Source organism: Tachyglossus aculeatus, chromosome 5, assembly GCF_015852505.1.
Source record: "Tachyglossus aculeatus isolate mTacAcu1 chromosome 5, mTacAcu1.pri, whole genome shotgun sequence".
Classification (NCBI taxonomy): Eukaryota; Metazoa; Chordata; class Mammalia; order Monotremata; family Tachyglossidae; genus Tachyglossus; species Tachyglossus aculeatus.
The window spans coordinates 18,942,571-18,958,775 of NC_052070.1; the positions used below are offsets into that span (position 1 = coordinate 18,942,571).

General features: G+C 40.0%; 1 protein-coding gene across 4 annotated transcripts in view; it reads right to left on the minus strand.

The window, feature by feature from the left end:
- Nucleotides 1–16,205, minus strand: part of PPP4R1 (protein phosphatase 4 regulatory subunit 1) — a 147,423-nt gene that overhangs the window by 35,476 nt on the left and 95,742 nt on the right. For 2 of the 4 annotated variants that reach the window (XM_038746652.1, XM_038746650.1), the window contains exons 3-9: nucleotides 15,808–15,892; nucleotides 13,185–13,291; nucleotides 8,397–8,539; nucleotides 7,491–7,637; nucleotides 4,129–4,236; nucleotides 3,950–4,015; nucleotides 3,526–3,684 (exon numbers count right to left, since the gene is read on the minus strand). In XM_038746652.1, the coding sequence (XP_038602580.1) occupies nucleotides 3,526–3,684; nucleotides 3,950–4,015; nucleotides 4,129–4,236; nucleotides 7,491–7,637; nucleotides 8,397–8,539; nucleotides 13,185–13,291; nucleotides 15,808–15,866 (789 nt within the window). In that variant the 5' untranslated portion in view covers nucleotides 15,867–15,892. Of the gene's footprint in view, nucleotides 1–3,525; nucleotides 3,685–3,949; nucleotides 4,016–4,128; nucleotides 4,237–7,490; nucleotides 7,638–8,396; nucleotides 8,540–13,184; nucleotides 13,292–15,807; nucleotides 15,944–16,205 lie in introns of all 4 variants that reach the window. The other 2 variants (XM_038746649.1, XM_038746648.1) reach the window with 1 other exon arrangement.

Sequence of the window (16,205 nt, forward strand, 5' to 3'; positions counted from 1 at the left end):
ATGCAGCCTGTACTAAGGTTTGGGAACTCACCTCAGGCTACTTCATAATAATAATTGCATTTGTTTAGTGCTTACTATGTGCAAAGCACTGTTCTAAGTGCTAGGGAGGATACAAGGTGATCAGGTTGCCCCACATGGGGCTCACAGTCTTAATCCCCATTTTACAGATGAGGGAACTGAGGCCCAGAGACATTAAGTGACTTGCCCAAAATCACACAGCTGACAATTGGTGGAGCCAGGATTTGAACCCATGACCTCTGACTCCCAAGCCTGTGCTCTTTCCATTGAGCCACGCTGTGTCTCTGAATAATTAGAAGACTTGGAACATAAGGGGATTTTCCAAGGCTCTAATCCTGAAGCTATAAATTCTGCATACAAAGCAGGTCACCCAGGCAAGATCCCAACACTCCAGGAGACATTATTTTGCATTTACATAAAATACAATAAGATACACCTAAGTGTTTTGGGGGACAGGGAGAGAGGAAGTATTCACTCATTTTTCCTCCCCATACCCCAAAATGCGGGACCAGTGAATCTCACTACACAATATTTACTGAGCAACCCTAGGGTGCATAGCACTATCTTAAATACCTAAATTGCAGGTTACAATTTAATGTCGTACACAATATAAACATAAACCACACAAATATGTTCATGTAAATAAGTCCCTGAGAGTTAGCTCTGAATTGTGTGAGTTCTCTTCCCTGTTTCCCCATTTTTGCTATGGCTAAAAGTTTAAATTCACAGTGCTTCAGACTGAAAAAAAAAAAAGTTACTCACATTCCAATTTCACTCCCACATTTCCCACATCCACCCTTTCCTCTCAATCCCCACAGCATCCATCCTGGTTCAGGAGCATGACCTATCCCAGCCAAACTATAACAGCAACCTCCTCAGTGACTCAATGATCTTTCTGTCACCAGCCTCTCGTCTCTTTGGTCCATAATTCACTCTGTTGCTCAGATCATTTTACTAAAATGTTGTTCTAACCGTGTTTTCCCACCCAGGAACCTCCAAAGCTTGTTGTGGCAGGGAATTTCACTGTTTTTGTGTTGTATTGTACTTTCCTGGGCGCTTAGTACAGTGCTCTGCAAAGAGTAAGCGCTCAATAAATACAACTGAATGAATGAATCTATTCCCCTTTGACTCAGTCTTCTCCTTGTATCTACCAGTCCCTTAACCGCTGTAAGACTGCAAGCTCCACTAGTACTTAATATAGTGTAAATCCTGTTGACTGATTCATCCACCCATTAGGTTTTTTTTCCTTTCAAAATGACAAAGCAAAAAAAAAATGCTGCTCAGATTAAAAGCTGGAGAAAATGCTTCGCAATAAGGTCACAAAAACAGATGGGACAAATGACATGAAGTTTCTTCCAGAAGAATGTATCAAAAACACCTTAGTTTTAGGCTAAATAAAACTTGGGGATATATTTAGTTTCCTCAACTGGGACTGAAATTTACTCAGAATAAAACAGAGGCCCTGATAATAATAACAATGGCATTTGTTAAACGCTTACTATGTGCAAAGCATTGTTCTATGCGCTGGGGGGATACAAGGTAATCAGGTTATCTCCATTTTACAGATGAGGTAACTGAGGCACAGAGAAGTTAAGTGATTTGCCCAAGGTCACACAGCTGACACGTGGTGGAAGCGGGATTAGAACCCATGACCTCTGACTCCCAAGCCCGGGCTCTTTCCACTGAGCCACACTGCTTCTCTAATACATTTTTTAATGGTTTTTGTTAAACATTGTGTGTCAAAACACTGTTCTACCTGCTGGGGTAGGTACAAGTTAGATCGGATACAAGTCCCTGTCCTGCAGGAGACTCTCAGTCGGAGTACAATTTTTACTTTTCAACTTTTCCTTTTTCCACTATTAGATATTTTGGGCTAAATGAAAGTGTATTTTGCCACCAAAAAAAATTTCTCCAAGGAGACTGCCAGCATATTATTTTGGAAAAAGTACTTCACATATTCTAGAATTAAATGATGAAAGAGAAGCAACCACCTTTATAGGCCTTTATAGGAGTGCTTTGTCCTATTTTGATAGGACACCTAAGTGGTAATTTTGTTCCATCCAATCAAAAGTTAAATCCATCATTCAATCGTATTTATTGGGCGCTTACCGTGTGCAAAGCACTGTACTAAGAACTTGCTATTTTGCCAGACAAAAACTTGAAAGAGTATATTCATTTCAGTGGCAACACTAGATTTAAAAAGAGCATTCCCGGGCTGCATTTGCTGTCTTATTTATTTTAATGGCATCTGTAAAGTACTTACTACTGCCAAGTACTGTATTAGATTACAAGAAAATCAGATCAAACACAGTTTCTGTCCTATCTGGGGCTCATAGCAACCTATCACATTTGCTCTACCAATTACTCTTTTTTATTTCTTAGCATTTTTTGGCCTACTTCTTGCTTCCCTTTATACTTCTCTTTATAACTGATTTGTTTACACCAATAAGAATTAATTGTTGTAGAACCCTATATTCCTAATGAACGACATTAGGAAGCAGTGTGGCTTAATGGATACAGTACAGGCCCAGGTGTCTAAGGACCTGGGTTCTAATCCCAGTTCCACCACTTCTCTGCTGTGTGATCTTGGGTAAGTCACAACTTCTCTGAGTCTCAGTTACCTGATCTGTAAAATGGGGATCAAGACAGTGAGACATAGACTGTGTCCAACCTGATGAGCTTGTATCTACCCCAGAGCTTAGTATAGTGCCTGGCACATAGTAAGCACTTGACAAATACCATTAAAAAAATGGGGTTCACAGTCTAAGGGGGAGAATAATAGGTATTTAATCCCCACTTTACAGGCTGGTCAGAAGCCCCCAATTTGAAAAAAGCTCCTCTCTCGATATAGAAAGAAGTGCCATTTAAAAAATAAAAAAGACTTTTTCCCCCAAGTTGGGAATGCTACAAATCAGCTTATTCCCCTCAAAAGTGAAACGCTGTCCCACAATTAACAGTGCATGCATGACCAACAAGAGGGTGGAGGGCATACATTAACTACAGCTTGAAATTCAGTTTCAAATCGAGATAGTAATGGACAGAGACAAGCTTGGAGCGGTGAGGGGCAGGGTCTGGAGGAGCCAGGCAGGGAAGGGCCCCAGGGTAAAGAGGAAAAGGGGTCCTGGATGAAAGAAGATGGCCAATACAAGAGGACAAAGATGGAGACTACAGGAGAGCATGAAATGGATAAGGGGTGAAAGGGTAAAAAGAATCGAGACAAAAGGGTGGCTGGAGAGGACTGGCAGAAAGGGGAAGGTGGAAAAGTGTAGTTTGAAAGACAGGGAGAAATGGAGGGGGAAGAAAGATTTCGAAAGACAAGAAAAAATAGGGATGGGGAGGGCACAGGTGGGGCGGGAAGAAAGGGAAATTACAGGGACAGAGATGTTGGGTATCACTTAACCCAGAAATCTGAGATTCAAGAGATTGCCAGCCATTGTCTAGTCATTTACTTATTTGGATTTGGAAGGCAGAATTAAAGCAAAGGCAGCCAGTCAAAACAAATCCTACCCATCGTGAAGGATCGCTGATCAGATTAATAAAAAGTGTTGACAACTTTGTCCGGCGAACTTCTTGTGATGTTGCACACGAAACAGCCATGAAGCATTCGGCACAGGCCTTTCGGACACCCCACACGTTATCAGAACAAAGCTGGAAGAACCTAGGCAGCTGCAAAGAAGAGAGAATGAATATGTGTCTTATATAGGGACGGGTTTACCCTTTACTTCATGTCCTCTTACCATTCTTTACTGTTTAATTTCACAAAATCATTTTTTTTGCCACTGCTTATTTCTCAGTTCAGCCTCCAGCCTCTCTGGGCCATTCTTCACTCTTCTGCTTGGTCCACCTCTCCCCACTCCTTAAACGCTCCAAATGGTTGCCCATCCATCTCCACGCCAAACAAATGTTATAATTACAAATATTAAATACTTACCAACATTTCCTCGGTGGCTTGCTGCCCAACTACACTGCAAATATCCCCAAAATTGGCAGCACAAACCTGTGGATAAAAATAACATAACACTCATATTTCAAACTGCCTACAAAACAGGCCAAGAGCATTTTCATTGTAGTGTAGTAGTGCTTGTAGTATAGCCAAGTTATAAGAAATACCTTTCGAACATGGAACATTCTGCAGTCACAGCACATCTCACAAAACCTGGGCAGAATAAGTCTCTCTGTTATATCTTTTCCAACCATAGGAGACATCTTGCACATTATCTAATGACAGAAAATAAAAATATGCTGGGGGCATCTCCGAATAAAGATACTATATTTCATTTCAAATAAACTGCCTGATTTTCAACATCATCTGGCTTTCAGACTAATTTCAATTATCACTGGAAGTTAAGGATAAATCAAAAAGAATAACAGAAACTCAGATAATACCAAACCAACATTTAAACCATTTAAAACATTAAACCAACAATTTAACCTTCCCCCTACCTTTAATTACAGCTGCTAATAAGTAATAAAAATGATTCATTTGAGCTTTACCTTCTTTTATTTCTCCCACTTTACTGTCTCTCCCTGCTGTAAGGGCTAACAAACAATGAAACAGCTAAAAGTTAGGAAAAACACAAATGCTGGAAAGTTTGATCCGGAATAATTAAAGATTGACTGCATTTGAAAATGTGCACTTTCAATGTTCTTTTTTCAGGGGTAGCAATTTGGAGCATATGGGAAAGTATGAGTTCTTATATTTAACTGCTCAATATTTAAGCTACCCCTCAGAACTTTAGATTATAAAACAAAAAATGGAAGCTTACACGATACAAAAAGGTGCCAAACGGACATTGTATTTGAGAGTTTAAATGTGTTCATTTCTCAAGAAAGAGAAAAGCAACAGCATCACACTTGGAGATGAATTTTAAGAGTGTTATGATTGACATTATTCATTTAATCCGGACGACCATGCATACTATTTTTAGCACCACCTTTCAAAGAGATTTTCACACAGATGCTTCTATATGTAATTCTTTGTATGAAAAATGTGTCTTTTCTTTTGGTCAAGGAATTATGCACCTGCTGCTAAATCTCATTAGGCCCAAAGTATATTCAGAAGTCCACCTTAAAGTAATTTTCTCTTTTAAATTTCAGTTCCACTCACTATGCACACCAAATAAGTTACTTTAAAAGCTCTATGCTAAAAGTTCGTATATTCACATATGTAATACATTTTTATAATTCTTAAACATTATTTCACATACTGAGATGTGTACCACAGATATGTCCGAAAACTACTCAGCAGTACAACTAGACTCATAAATAATTACCTAATAATAATAGTAATTACCTAAATAATAAGCTATTTTGTGCTTATCGTAAAGTTTGTTTAAAAATCTTGTATCCTGAAGTAAAAAAGATAAATAAAACATTGTTTTACAATAATTTTGGTGAAAACAGTACCAGGTACAAAATCTGTAAAACTAATTCAATAGCCAAAGGAGTATGTTACCTCAAACTGTTCTGTCACGCCTGTGACAAATTAAGCGCTTAGTACAGTGCTCTGCACACAGTAAGCGCTCAATAAATATGATTGAATGAATGAATAGTAAACTAAATAGTCTAATCAGGCCAATTAAACACATCAAGGGTCAAGTTATAGAAATGACCAATAAAGGATAACAAATAGGAACACTGCACTCATTCATATAGTAAGTGCTCGATAAATACCATTGATTGTGTGATAAAACACCTCTCTACCCAGGAGAATCTCCTCCCCTCCGCCTCACCTCTTTCCCTTCCCCACAGCACCTGTGTATATGTATATATGTTTGTACGTATTTATTACCCTTTTATTTATTTATTTTACTTGTACATATTTATTCTACTTATTTTATTTTGTTAATATGTTTTGTTTTGTTCTCGGTCTCCCCCTTCTAGACTGTGAGCCCACTGTTGGGTAGGGACCGTCTCTATATGTTGCCAACCTGTACTTCCCAAGCGCTTAGTACAGTGCTCTGCACACAGTAAGCGCTCAATAAATACGATTGATTGATTGAATGAATGAATGAATGAATGAATCTAAACCCTGACACCCAGTTCCTGAGGTTCTCTCCCTCTTTCCCTCCTTCAACGACACATCTCTTCTCTCACATGCCTTCCAAGTTTCTCTTGGTTCTGCATTTTTCATGCGTGGCAGAACTACCGGAGGGCCCCATTTTAACAGATTCTCAAGTATTGAGATTCTTCAACAGTATTCTCAACACATTCTCAACAGTATTGGACATACCATACTCACAACTTGGACCCAGTAAAGTCCCCATCAGAGTCAATGCATTTACCCAACAACAGAAACTGTCCAAACCAAGAGAAAACTGCATCAAGTTCTGTGTTTGAGCAGAGGGTGCATTTAAATCAGGCACCTCTGTTTGGAGTTTTAATACTCCAATTAGTCCAGAATCTCCCTGTTCTCCCTTTCTGACGATGGGGTAGAGAGAGAGGAGGGATAGGAGTTGAATGTGCGTGGGCGTGCAAATGCATACATATGTATATGTAACAGATAGAGAAAGACAGAGGGAAGACAATGACAACAACAGAAGAAGAAAAAAAGAGAAGTTAGAATCCTTTTAGCTGTAATTCCTTTCCTCCCTTCTTGCTTGGGTTCCCCACTGTCCATTCAGAGAGATGCTAAAATCTAGCTTCCTTAGTGCCCAACCTCTCCTACTTTCCTCCATTTTCATCTTCTGCTCAAGTCAGGTTGTTCAACCAAAGCTTGAGCACAGGGGGAAAAAAATTAAAAAACAACTGCCAGTCAGACCTTGGGCTGCTTCCTCCTCCCACCCCCACCTCCACCTTCCCAATTCTCTTCCCCTCCATCCAGTTCCATGCCGCCTGGCTTCCCATCCCCGCTTGACTTCCATCCCGGGATTGGGTTGTCCCTCTCCGAGACACCAAGTCTACCCAGTTCCACAACTGGCTGAAATAAAAATAATAATGATGATGATGATGGCATTTGTTAAGCGCTTACTAAGCGCTTACTTACTGTTCTAAGTGCTGGGGAGGATACAAGGTGATCAGGTTGTCTCACGTGGGGCTCACAGTCTTCATCCCCATTTTACAGATGAGGTAACCGAGGCACAGAAAAGTTAAGTGACTTGCCCAAAGTCACACAGCTGACAATTGGTGGAGCCGGAATTTGAACCCATGATCTCTGACTCCGAAGCCCGTGCTCTTTCCCTGAGCCACGCTGCTTCTCCAATGAAATTGAAAGGAAATTTTGCTACAACCACACTGAAAGGCAATCCCTTCAGACTTGTTAGAGTTGGGAACCCCGAAGCATGTGCGTATGTGAATCCATAACCACATCTATACATACATCTGCATTCCATAAACCACTGTTCATAAAATAAACCTTAAATCAACCTATATTTACCGCAACATTCCTCTTGTCACAGATTACAAGGGAGATATTTAGATTCTTGATAAAAATCATGTTCCATTACGTCTAATAGCAGGAGCTAACTACTTACTGCCACGGCTTCGGTCTTTACGTCATCATTGCTATCTGGAGCAGTTAGTTCTATAAGAACTGGACATACTTTGGTCTCCACATCAAATCGCTCAATAAGCTCTTGCTCTAGCAAAACCAGCAGTGCTGCCTGGCTTGTTTTTCTCACCTTAAGCAAAGGGTAAACAAAAATGAGGACACAAATCACACATTCCAAGAAAACATACTTTAAAAACTTTTTAATTTTCTTAAGTGAGACATCCACTTACACCTAACAAAATGTAGCAAAACATTTTCTCTGTAACATTAAACATATATGTAAAATCCAATTAAAACACAGATTTTACAGATGACCACTATTAGGCTATCTGTATTATACTAGGCAGACATTATTACAAGAGCTCCAGGACTCTACAACTCCCTTGGGGCTCTGAAGTATTTCCTAGAGCTCGCTGCAGATACCACTACAAAACCCATACTGTCATGCCACAACTTTAGGAATTACAATGAGTCTAAAGTGAAGTTACAAGGGACCGACCTTGTCTCCTAAACACTAATGTCTCCTTAGAAATGAAGAGGGCTCTCTCAGGTCTAACAGCAGTGCTTACAGCCCTGGGACAGAAATGTTGTGGGTCCCTTATAACCATGGCTCCTTTTACTAACTGACACCAAGGAGAGGTAAAAAGCAATATAATGACATCAGGCTACCTGCAAACTGTTGAATAATTATAATTTGGTAGACAGAAGAAATTAAAGAAGGAACCACAAGCATAATTTCAAGCAATGGGGCATACTTCTGGAATTCTGGGAACCAACAAAATATTCAACTTGACATTCAGAGACATGGTTGTTGTTTTCGATCAAAGTGTAATACAGTCGAGACCTTCTGACAACCCCCAGCATATGGATATTTACAAAGGAATCTTACCTGATTATTCTGGTCTGCAAGATACCTAACCACGATAGGCAATAAGTATTTGGAAAAAGCATAAGGGATTGAAGGCCGGTTTTCTTGACAAAACAATGCAATATGAGGCACCTGTTCCATCAGTTCTGCTCTCACAGTTGGTTCTATTAAAATAACCATAATATTAATACAGAAAATCCCCACTAACCACTACTAAAGAAAAAACAACACTGTTTTTCTGAATTTTTAAATCAGAAACAAAACTACTCAGTGTAAGATGGGCAGTGGTGGCCTTGGATCAGGAGAGTACGCCATTCTGCTAGACACGATGATGATGATGATGATGATGATGATGGCATTTATTAAGCGCTTACTATGTGCAAAGCACTGTTCTAAGCGCTGGGGGAGATACAAGGTGATCAGATTGTCCCACGGGGGGTTCACAGTCTTCATCCTCATTTTACATATGAGGGAACTGAGGCCCAGAGAAGTGAAGTGACTTGACCAAAGTCAAACAGCTGACAAGTGGCGGAGCTGCCCTTGGCATGGATTGTAAGACATGGTGTTGGTATGGTTCTGTAGCAATCAGGACTTCCAATGAGCAGCGTGGCTCAGTGGAAAGAGCAAGGGCTTTGGAGTCAGAGGTCGTGGGTTCAAATCCTGGCTCCGCCACTTGTCAGCTGTGTGACTTTGGGCAAGTCACTTCACTTCTCTGGGTCTCAGTTCCCTCATCTGTAAAATGGGGATGAAGACTGTGAGCCCCACGTGGGACAACCTGATTACCTTGTATCTACCCCAGCGCTTAGAACAGTGCTTGGCACAAAGTAAGCAGTTAACAAATACCAACATTATTATTATTATTACCCACACTGCTGCATCCTAGACCCCTGCCACTTTCCCCACCCACCCACGCTTCTGCTCCATTAGCAGGGGCATGAGCCTCAGAGCAATGGCTCCTAGAGGTGGTGACAGGAGGACATCCAAGAACACATTTTACAGATGAGGTAACTGAGGCACAGAGAAGTGGAGTGACTTGCCCAAGGTCACACAGCAGACAAGTGGCAGAACTGGGATCAGGTCCTCTGACTCTCAGGCATTTGGTATTTCCACTAGGCCTCACTGCTTCTCCACTATGACCTCTGACTCTCATTTTGTGCTTGGCAGGGCACAAATCCTACTTCATAATTAAGCCATAGTGATCTTTTGCATGTATTTATTACTCTATTTTACTTGTACATATTCTATTTATTTTATTTTGCTAATATGTTTTGTTTTGTTCTCTGTCTCCCCCTTCTAGACTGTGAGTCCACTGTTGGGTAGGGACCGTCTCTATGTGTTGCCAACTTGTACTTCCCAAGCGCTTAGTACAGTGCTCTGCACACAGTAAGCGCTCAATAAATACGATTGAATGAATGAATGAGAGCAGAGTGGAAGGGGTCAGAAGTGCCAACTAAGCTGGAATCGAGCTCTGCTTCTCTAAACCTGCCTCATACCCTGCCTGCAGTTCTGCCATTTCTCCCAAAATAGATCTGGGGAAAAAAAAACAAAAAACAAAACAAGACTAATGTCTGTTCTAGGATTTGGAGAATCCTTCTGGTTCTATCTTCAGAACAGAAGGCAGCTCAAATGAACAATGTTGCCATATTGACTCAAACAGCATTTAAAATCTTCCACTTTGTGTCAGTTCCTATAAAAGAAATCATAGCTGCTCAACTCTTCCCATTCACAGTCTGAACTGGTCATTTCAGTCACTGTACAAATATGTCTATTTTCTGTTTGGATAGTTTTACCAGATTATGGTCAAAAATCAAAACTCATTAACAATTCACCCTAATTTGCAATGTTTCCCTCAAAACCTATAAAGGCAGAAAAAAACTGCATTGAGAAATTAGAAAACATTTACCAACTTATAAACGTACAGAAAGCAGCGTGGCTCAGTGGAAAGAGCATGGGCTTTGGAGTCAGAGGTCATGGGTTCAAATCCCAGCTCCGCCAATTGCCAGCTGTGTGACTTTGGGCAAGTCACTTAACTTCTCTGTGCCTCAGTGACCTCATCTGTAAAATGGGGATTAAGACTGTGAGCCCCATGTGGGACAACCTGATCACTTTGTAACCTCCCCAGCACTTAAGAACAGTGCTTTGCACATAGTAAGCACTTAATAAATATCATTATTATTATTATTAGAAAACTAACCGATCAATCGATAGTATTTATTGAGTGCCTACTCCATAAAGAGCTCTATATTAAGTGCTCAGAAGAACACAACAGAAGATGTGACCCCTGCCCACAAAGTGCTTATAGTCAAGCAGGGGAGAAAGACATAAGGTATGTATATATGGTTGTACATATTTATTACTCTATTTATTTATTTATTTATTTTACTTGTACATATCTATCCTATTTATTTTATTTTGTTGGTATGTTTGGTTTTGTTCTCTGTCTCCCCCTTTTAGACTGTGAGCCCACTGTTGGGTAGGGACTGTCTCTATGTGTTGCCAATTTGTACTTCCCAAGCGCTCAGTACAGTGCTCTGCACATAGTAAGCGCTCAATAAATACGACTGATGATGATGATGATGATGATAAGGTAGAAGAAAGGGGTGCTCAAAACTGAGAGCATGCAAAATGGACTGTTCAAAAGTGCAGCAGTGAGTAAAAAATGCTAAAGAGGAGCAAAAGTACTGAGATGTAGGGAGGTTATGACCGGGGAATAGAAAAAAGTTAATTGGGAAAGCCTCCCAGAAATACTTGGGATTTCAGCAGAGTTTTGAGGATGGAGAGAGATGTAGTCTAGTGGATTCAAAGGGAGAAGGAGTTTTATGTGGAAGGAAGGATCTGAGTCAGGGGCTGGAGGTGCGAAAATCTGAGGCCATGGCACATTGAGGCAAGGTGAGCTTGAAAGGATTGGAGAGTGTGAGCTGACGTATGGATTGATTGAGTGTTGTAATGTCAATGGTCAGGAGTTCCTGCTTGATGCCAAGATGAAGAGTGAGGTTCTGAAGAGTGAAGCAGAAAGACACGAGTGAAGTATAGACTGGAGAAGAGAGAGGCATTCTATTAAAGGCTGGGAAAGATACATGATAATCAGGTTGGACACAGCCCCCGACCCAGTTGGGGCTCACAGTCTAAATGAGGAAATGAGATAGTAATCAAGTTGGAATATGATGAGCGCTTCACAGACTGTGCACCTCTTGAGATTCAGGGACTGTGTCTAATTCCCATCAGTGTGCTCTTTCCCAGCGCTTAGTACAGATACCCTGTACACACTAAGTGCTTAATTAATTTTTTTTAATTTTGCATTTTACACTTCTGCTTATATAAACATTCAAAATATAAATGATACCCAATGCTATAAGCCAGTTGGATTTCCTTTCACATGGCACTTGCAAAACTGACTGACAATCCAACTGGAATAGAGAAATGGAATTATTCAAAGAACATGTTTAAACCAGACAAGCAGGCTTCAGGGGAAAAAAATTTCTTTGCAACCTTGGCCACATTTCCTGACAACATTCAGGATGGCACTCAGCACTAGCCCTGTTTCTGAATCCACCTGAGAAACTATGTCATCAGCCACTTGCCTGCCTGACACAAAGCATTTCAAGTTTTTCCACGTTCCTCTGCCCTGACTAGCTTTCTCCCTCCTTCCTATAACCTGGTGCAGGAGTCCAAGCAGGCCAGCAGTGGGGCACATCAATACCTCTGCGCAAAAGCTGTTAATTGTGTGACTTTCTAGGACAAAAAGTCTAAAGGCTTGAGGAGGCAATCTCATGGCAAAAAATCGCATTTCCATGAGCTTTTTCAGTCCTACTGTGCCTTATTGGGCTCAAAAACGTTAGTTCCCAAGCTTTTTTTATTAATTTTAAAATAGAGGCTTTTGCTACTAAGAAACATTCATGACTCCTGTCTTTTCACTCTTTTTCAAACTGTCAGTCAATAAAGCGGATACAGATTTTGAAGCTGTTGAGATTTGATATGTGCCTTTTTCCTGAGTTTTGAAGAGAATAAGAAAGATGATTCCTTATTATCACATAGGAACTTCAGAGTCTACTCAGAAAGGTCAACCTAATTTTGGGAAACGTTATTTGAGAGAAATCCTAAGAAAAATAGCATTTCCATTAGCTTTTGCAGTCCTACTGTGCCTTATTGGGCTCAAAAATGTTAGTTCCCAAGCTTTTTTTATTAATTTTAAAATAGAGGCTTTTGCTACTAAGAAACATTCATGACTCCTGTCTTTTCACTCTTTTTCAAACTGTCAGTCAATAAAGCGGATACAGATTTTGAAGCTGTTGAGATTTGATATGTACCTTTTTCCTGAGTTTTAAAGAGAATAAGAAAGATGATTCCTTATTATCACATAGGAACTTCAGAGTCTACTCAGAAAGCTCAACCTAATTTTGGGAAACCTTATTTGAGAGAAATCCTAAGAAAAATAGCATTTCCATTAGCTTTTGCAGTCCTACTGTGCCTTATTGGGCTCAAAAATGTTAGTTTCCAAGCTTTTTTATTAATTTTAAAATAGAGGCTTTTGCTACTAAGAAACATTCATAACTCCTGTCTTTTCACTCTTTTTCAAACTGTCAGTCAATAAACTGATACAGATTTTGAAGCTGTTGAGATTTGATATGCACCTTTTCCCTGAGTTTTAAGGAGAATAAGAAAGATGATTCCTTATTATCACAAAGGACCTTCAGAGTCTACTCAGAAAGGTCAACCTAATTTTGGGAAACCTTATTTGAGAGAAATCCTACGAACAAGTAATCCCTGCTTTTCTTACATAAACCTATAATGACTCTCCATGTCAAATACCTGAATCATCGGCTAATCTGCTGACTCTTTCCAACACAGCAATACAGTCTCTCTCATCATCGCTGACTTCCTTCAAAGTATCCAGTAAACTTCGGGCCACCATTTGCCTAGACAGGAAAAGAAGGATTACATGAGATTCTAGAAACTAAAATGGTTCATTTTTGGATTCCTCAAGCTTACCAACTCCAGGAAATATTTTTTACATTTCGAAAGAGGACAGATTTACTCTTTATAGTTAATTTAAAAAAACAACAAACCAACAACTAGCAGAACTGTCTGGGTTAACAGAGGTGTGGACAGGGGTAATTCAATCATCCACACCCACTCAGCCACATATACACCCGCACTGTCAGAAGCAGCAGCACGGCAGGGGAGAAGTGTGTCAGATCCCCAACATTCAGGGCCCAGAGGCAACTATGGGGGCGACCATAGTAGGGCCACCACCTTTATATCACTGATAATGGGAGGATCAAAACCAAACACCCATCTTCTCTTGGCAAAAGTCAGGAATATTGATAAAGTAAAGACCTAGAGTGCTGGGTGCAAAGTAATGATCAATTCACAGTTATAATTTCTCAGTTATGCTTCATTTCACAGCAATTCATACTATCAGAGTTCAACTCTTTTTAGAGAACAGTTATTTTCTTAGGAGAAAATAGTTATTTTCTAAAACGACGATTATTTTTCCTTAAATCACCATGTCTGCAAAATGTCTCAGTTTAGACACTTGAGTGAAAAAAATAAAACAAGACGGACTTGTGATTTAACTACAATAAGGTGAGACAAATGGAGATATCAGACAATAGATAGACCAAAGGCAGAGAGGTAGAGACCACTGACCATCCAAACAAGGACCACTTTTGTTGATCAAAGTCAACACTTGTCCAGTTCTATTCATTTAACAGGAAGAGAGAGATTACAAATCTGACATGCTTTATATGGAGGAAACTAAATGAGCAGAGCACCAAGGATACAATGTATTTTCAATATGCATTCTGGCTACAACACACTTAGAGATTAAGGAAGCTCTTGTGACAGAGTGCACCTGTTTGAGCTCAGCAAACCACAAGAAACTGCACACAAAGGCTGAAATGTATGAGTACCACAGAGCGATTTCTGTAATACAAAGCTCCATAAAAATCCAACACTTGTGTTACAGAAGAACTGGATGTACATTATCAAATAATTACTCAGATCTAGTTTCTTATTGTCCCCTATACAGGAAGTCCTCAACTGTCCTTAAGACAAATGGCACATGACATTTGTGACAAGCAGCGTGGCTCAATGGAAAGAGCACGGGCTTTGGAGTCAGAGGTCATGGGTTCAAATGCCGGCTCCGCCAATTGTCAGCTGTGTGACTTTGGGCAAGTCACTTAACTTCTCTGGGCCTCAGTGACCTCATCTGTAAAATGGGGATTAAGACTGTGAGCCCCCCGTGGGACAACCTGATCACCTTGTATCCCCCCAGCGCTTAGAACAGTGCTTTGCACATAGTAAGCGCTTAATAAATGCCATCATTATTATTATTATTTCTAAATTTACACTGTTTTGAGCTGACAATGTATTAGCTTTGACTTAATACTAGCCTCCTTTACGGTACTCTCTCTAGGGCCACGAATAATGGGGAAAATAGCTTTATAAAAGTCATGATGGGTTGGGGAAGATTGAGGAGAAAATTAAAAACAGCTGGGGGGATGGATTGGGAAAGGTTGGGCATAAGAGGAAGGGAAGAGTCACCAAGAAGGGTAGAAACGACTGTTTTACTTCTAATAAAGTAAAAGCTAACTACCCTATCATGGAACTTCTCTGGCTTGACAGAATGTACACTGTTGTGGCAATATTAGTCAGTTGTATTTATTGAGCGCTTACTGTGTGCAGAGCATTGTGCTAAGCGATTGGGAGAGAACAATGCAACAATAAACAGACACATTCCCTGCCCACAACGAGCATACAATCTAGAGATGAGCTTACAGTCATTTATGGTTGAATAGGTGCACAATTCTGGGTAATTTTGGTAAAAAATAGTGTATCTGACCTTGGTTTGGGAACCAATTCAATCAATCAATGATATTTATTGAGCTCTGTGTGCAGAACACTGTAACAAGTGCTTGGGAGAGTACCCTCCAACAGAGCTGGTAAACACTTTCCCTGTCCATAGTGAGCTTACAGTCTAATTCCCCATTAATAATATGATTCTTACGAAAAAATTGGTTCTCACAACTCAGTCTTCAGGTGTTATATTGTCAATCCAAGGACTTCCTGTAATCTGATTTGTCTGAGCACATTAATCTCTTTCAAATCTTTGAAAATTCATTTATAAAGTAAAAGCTCTCAAATAAACCTGTAGTTTTCAGCCCAAATCCAAGCAGCATTAAAGGGGTGGGATTAATTTCATATACACAATTTATACTGCTTAAATACATCTTAAAGTAGCTATGCTTTTTAACTTATTCAAGAGGTGAGTTTTATGACTGCTTATAATGAACAAAAGTGTGTGGATGAAAGTTGCACTAATTCAATAATACACCCTCTTAAAAAGGGTTAATTTCATACTGAAATACTGATGCATTTCAAAACACAGCATATTGGTCTCCTATATGGAATTTAAATTGGAAGCACATACCTGTTATATATGTTCTCACTTGCAGCGTACTTGTCCAGTTTCCCCAGAGGCGTCAACATTTCATCTTGCGAGACAAAGTCCAGGGCTGAAGGTATAATAATCACATCAGACTCTGAGCTGTAGTCATCCACACCAACTATCAGAGACATCAGAAATACTCTTTATAATCATGGTACTTTGAAACTAAACGGTACCCAAAGCCAGCTTGAGACGAGTCTAGATGATAATCTATTTGATCCATCCTGGAGTGGGCCACAATTGACGACCCACAGTCATTTTGCAACTGATTTTCACAAATCTACAGCCTCATGTTAGCAGGTTAGGGCAGGGTCTTTACCAGGGCTATGTGGAGGGGAAGTTAGGACTATATGTACCAGCTGACAATCGGTATCAGAAAA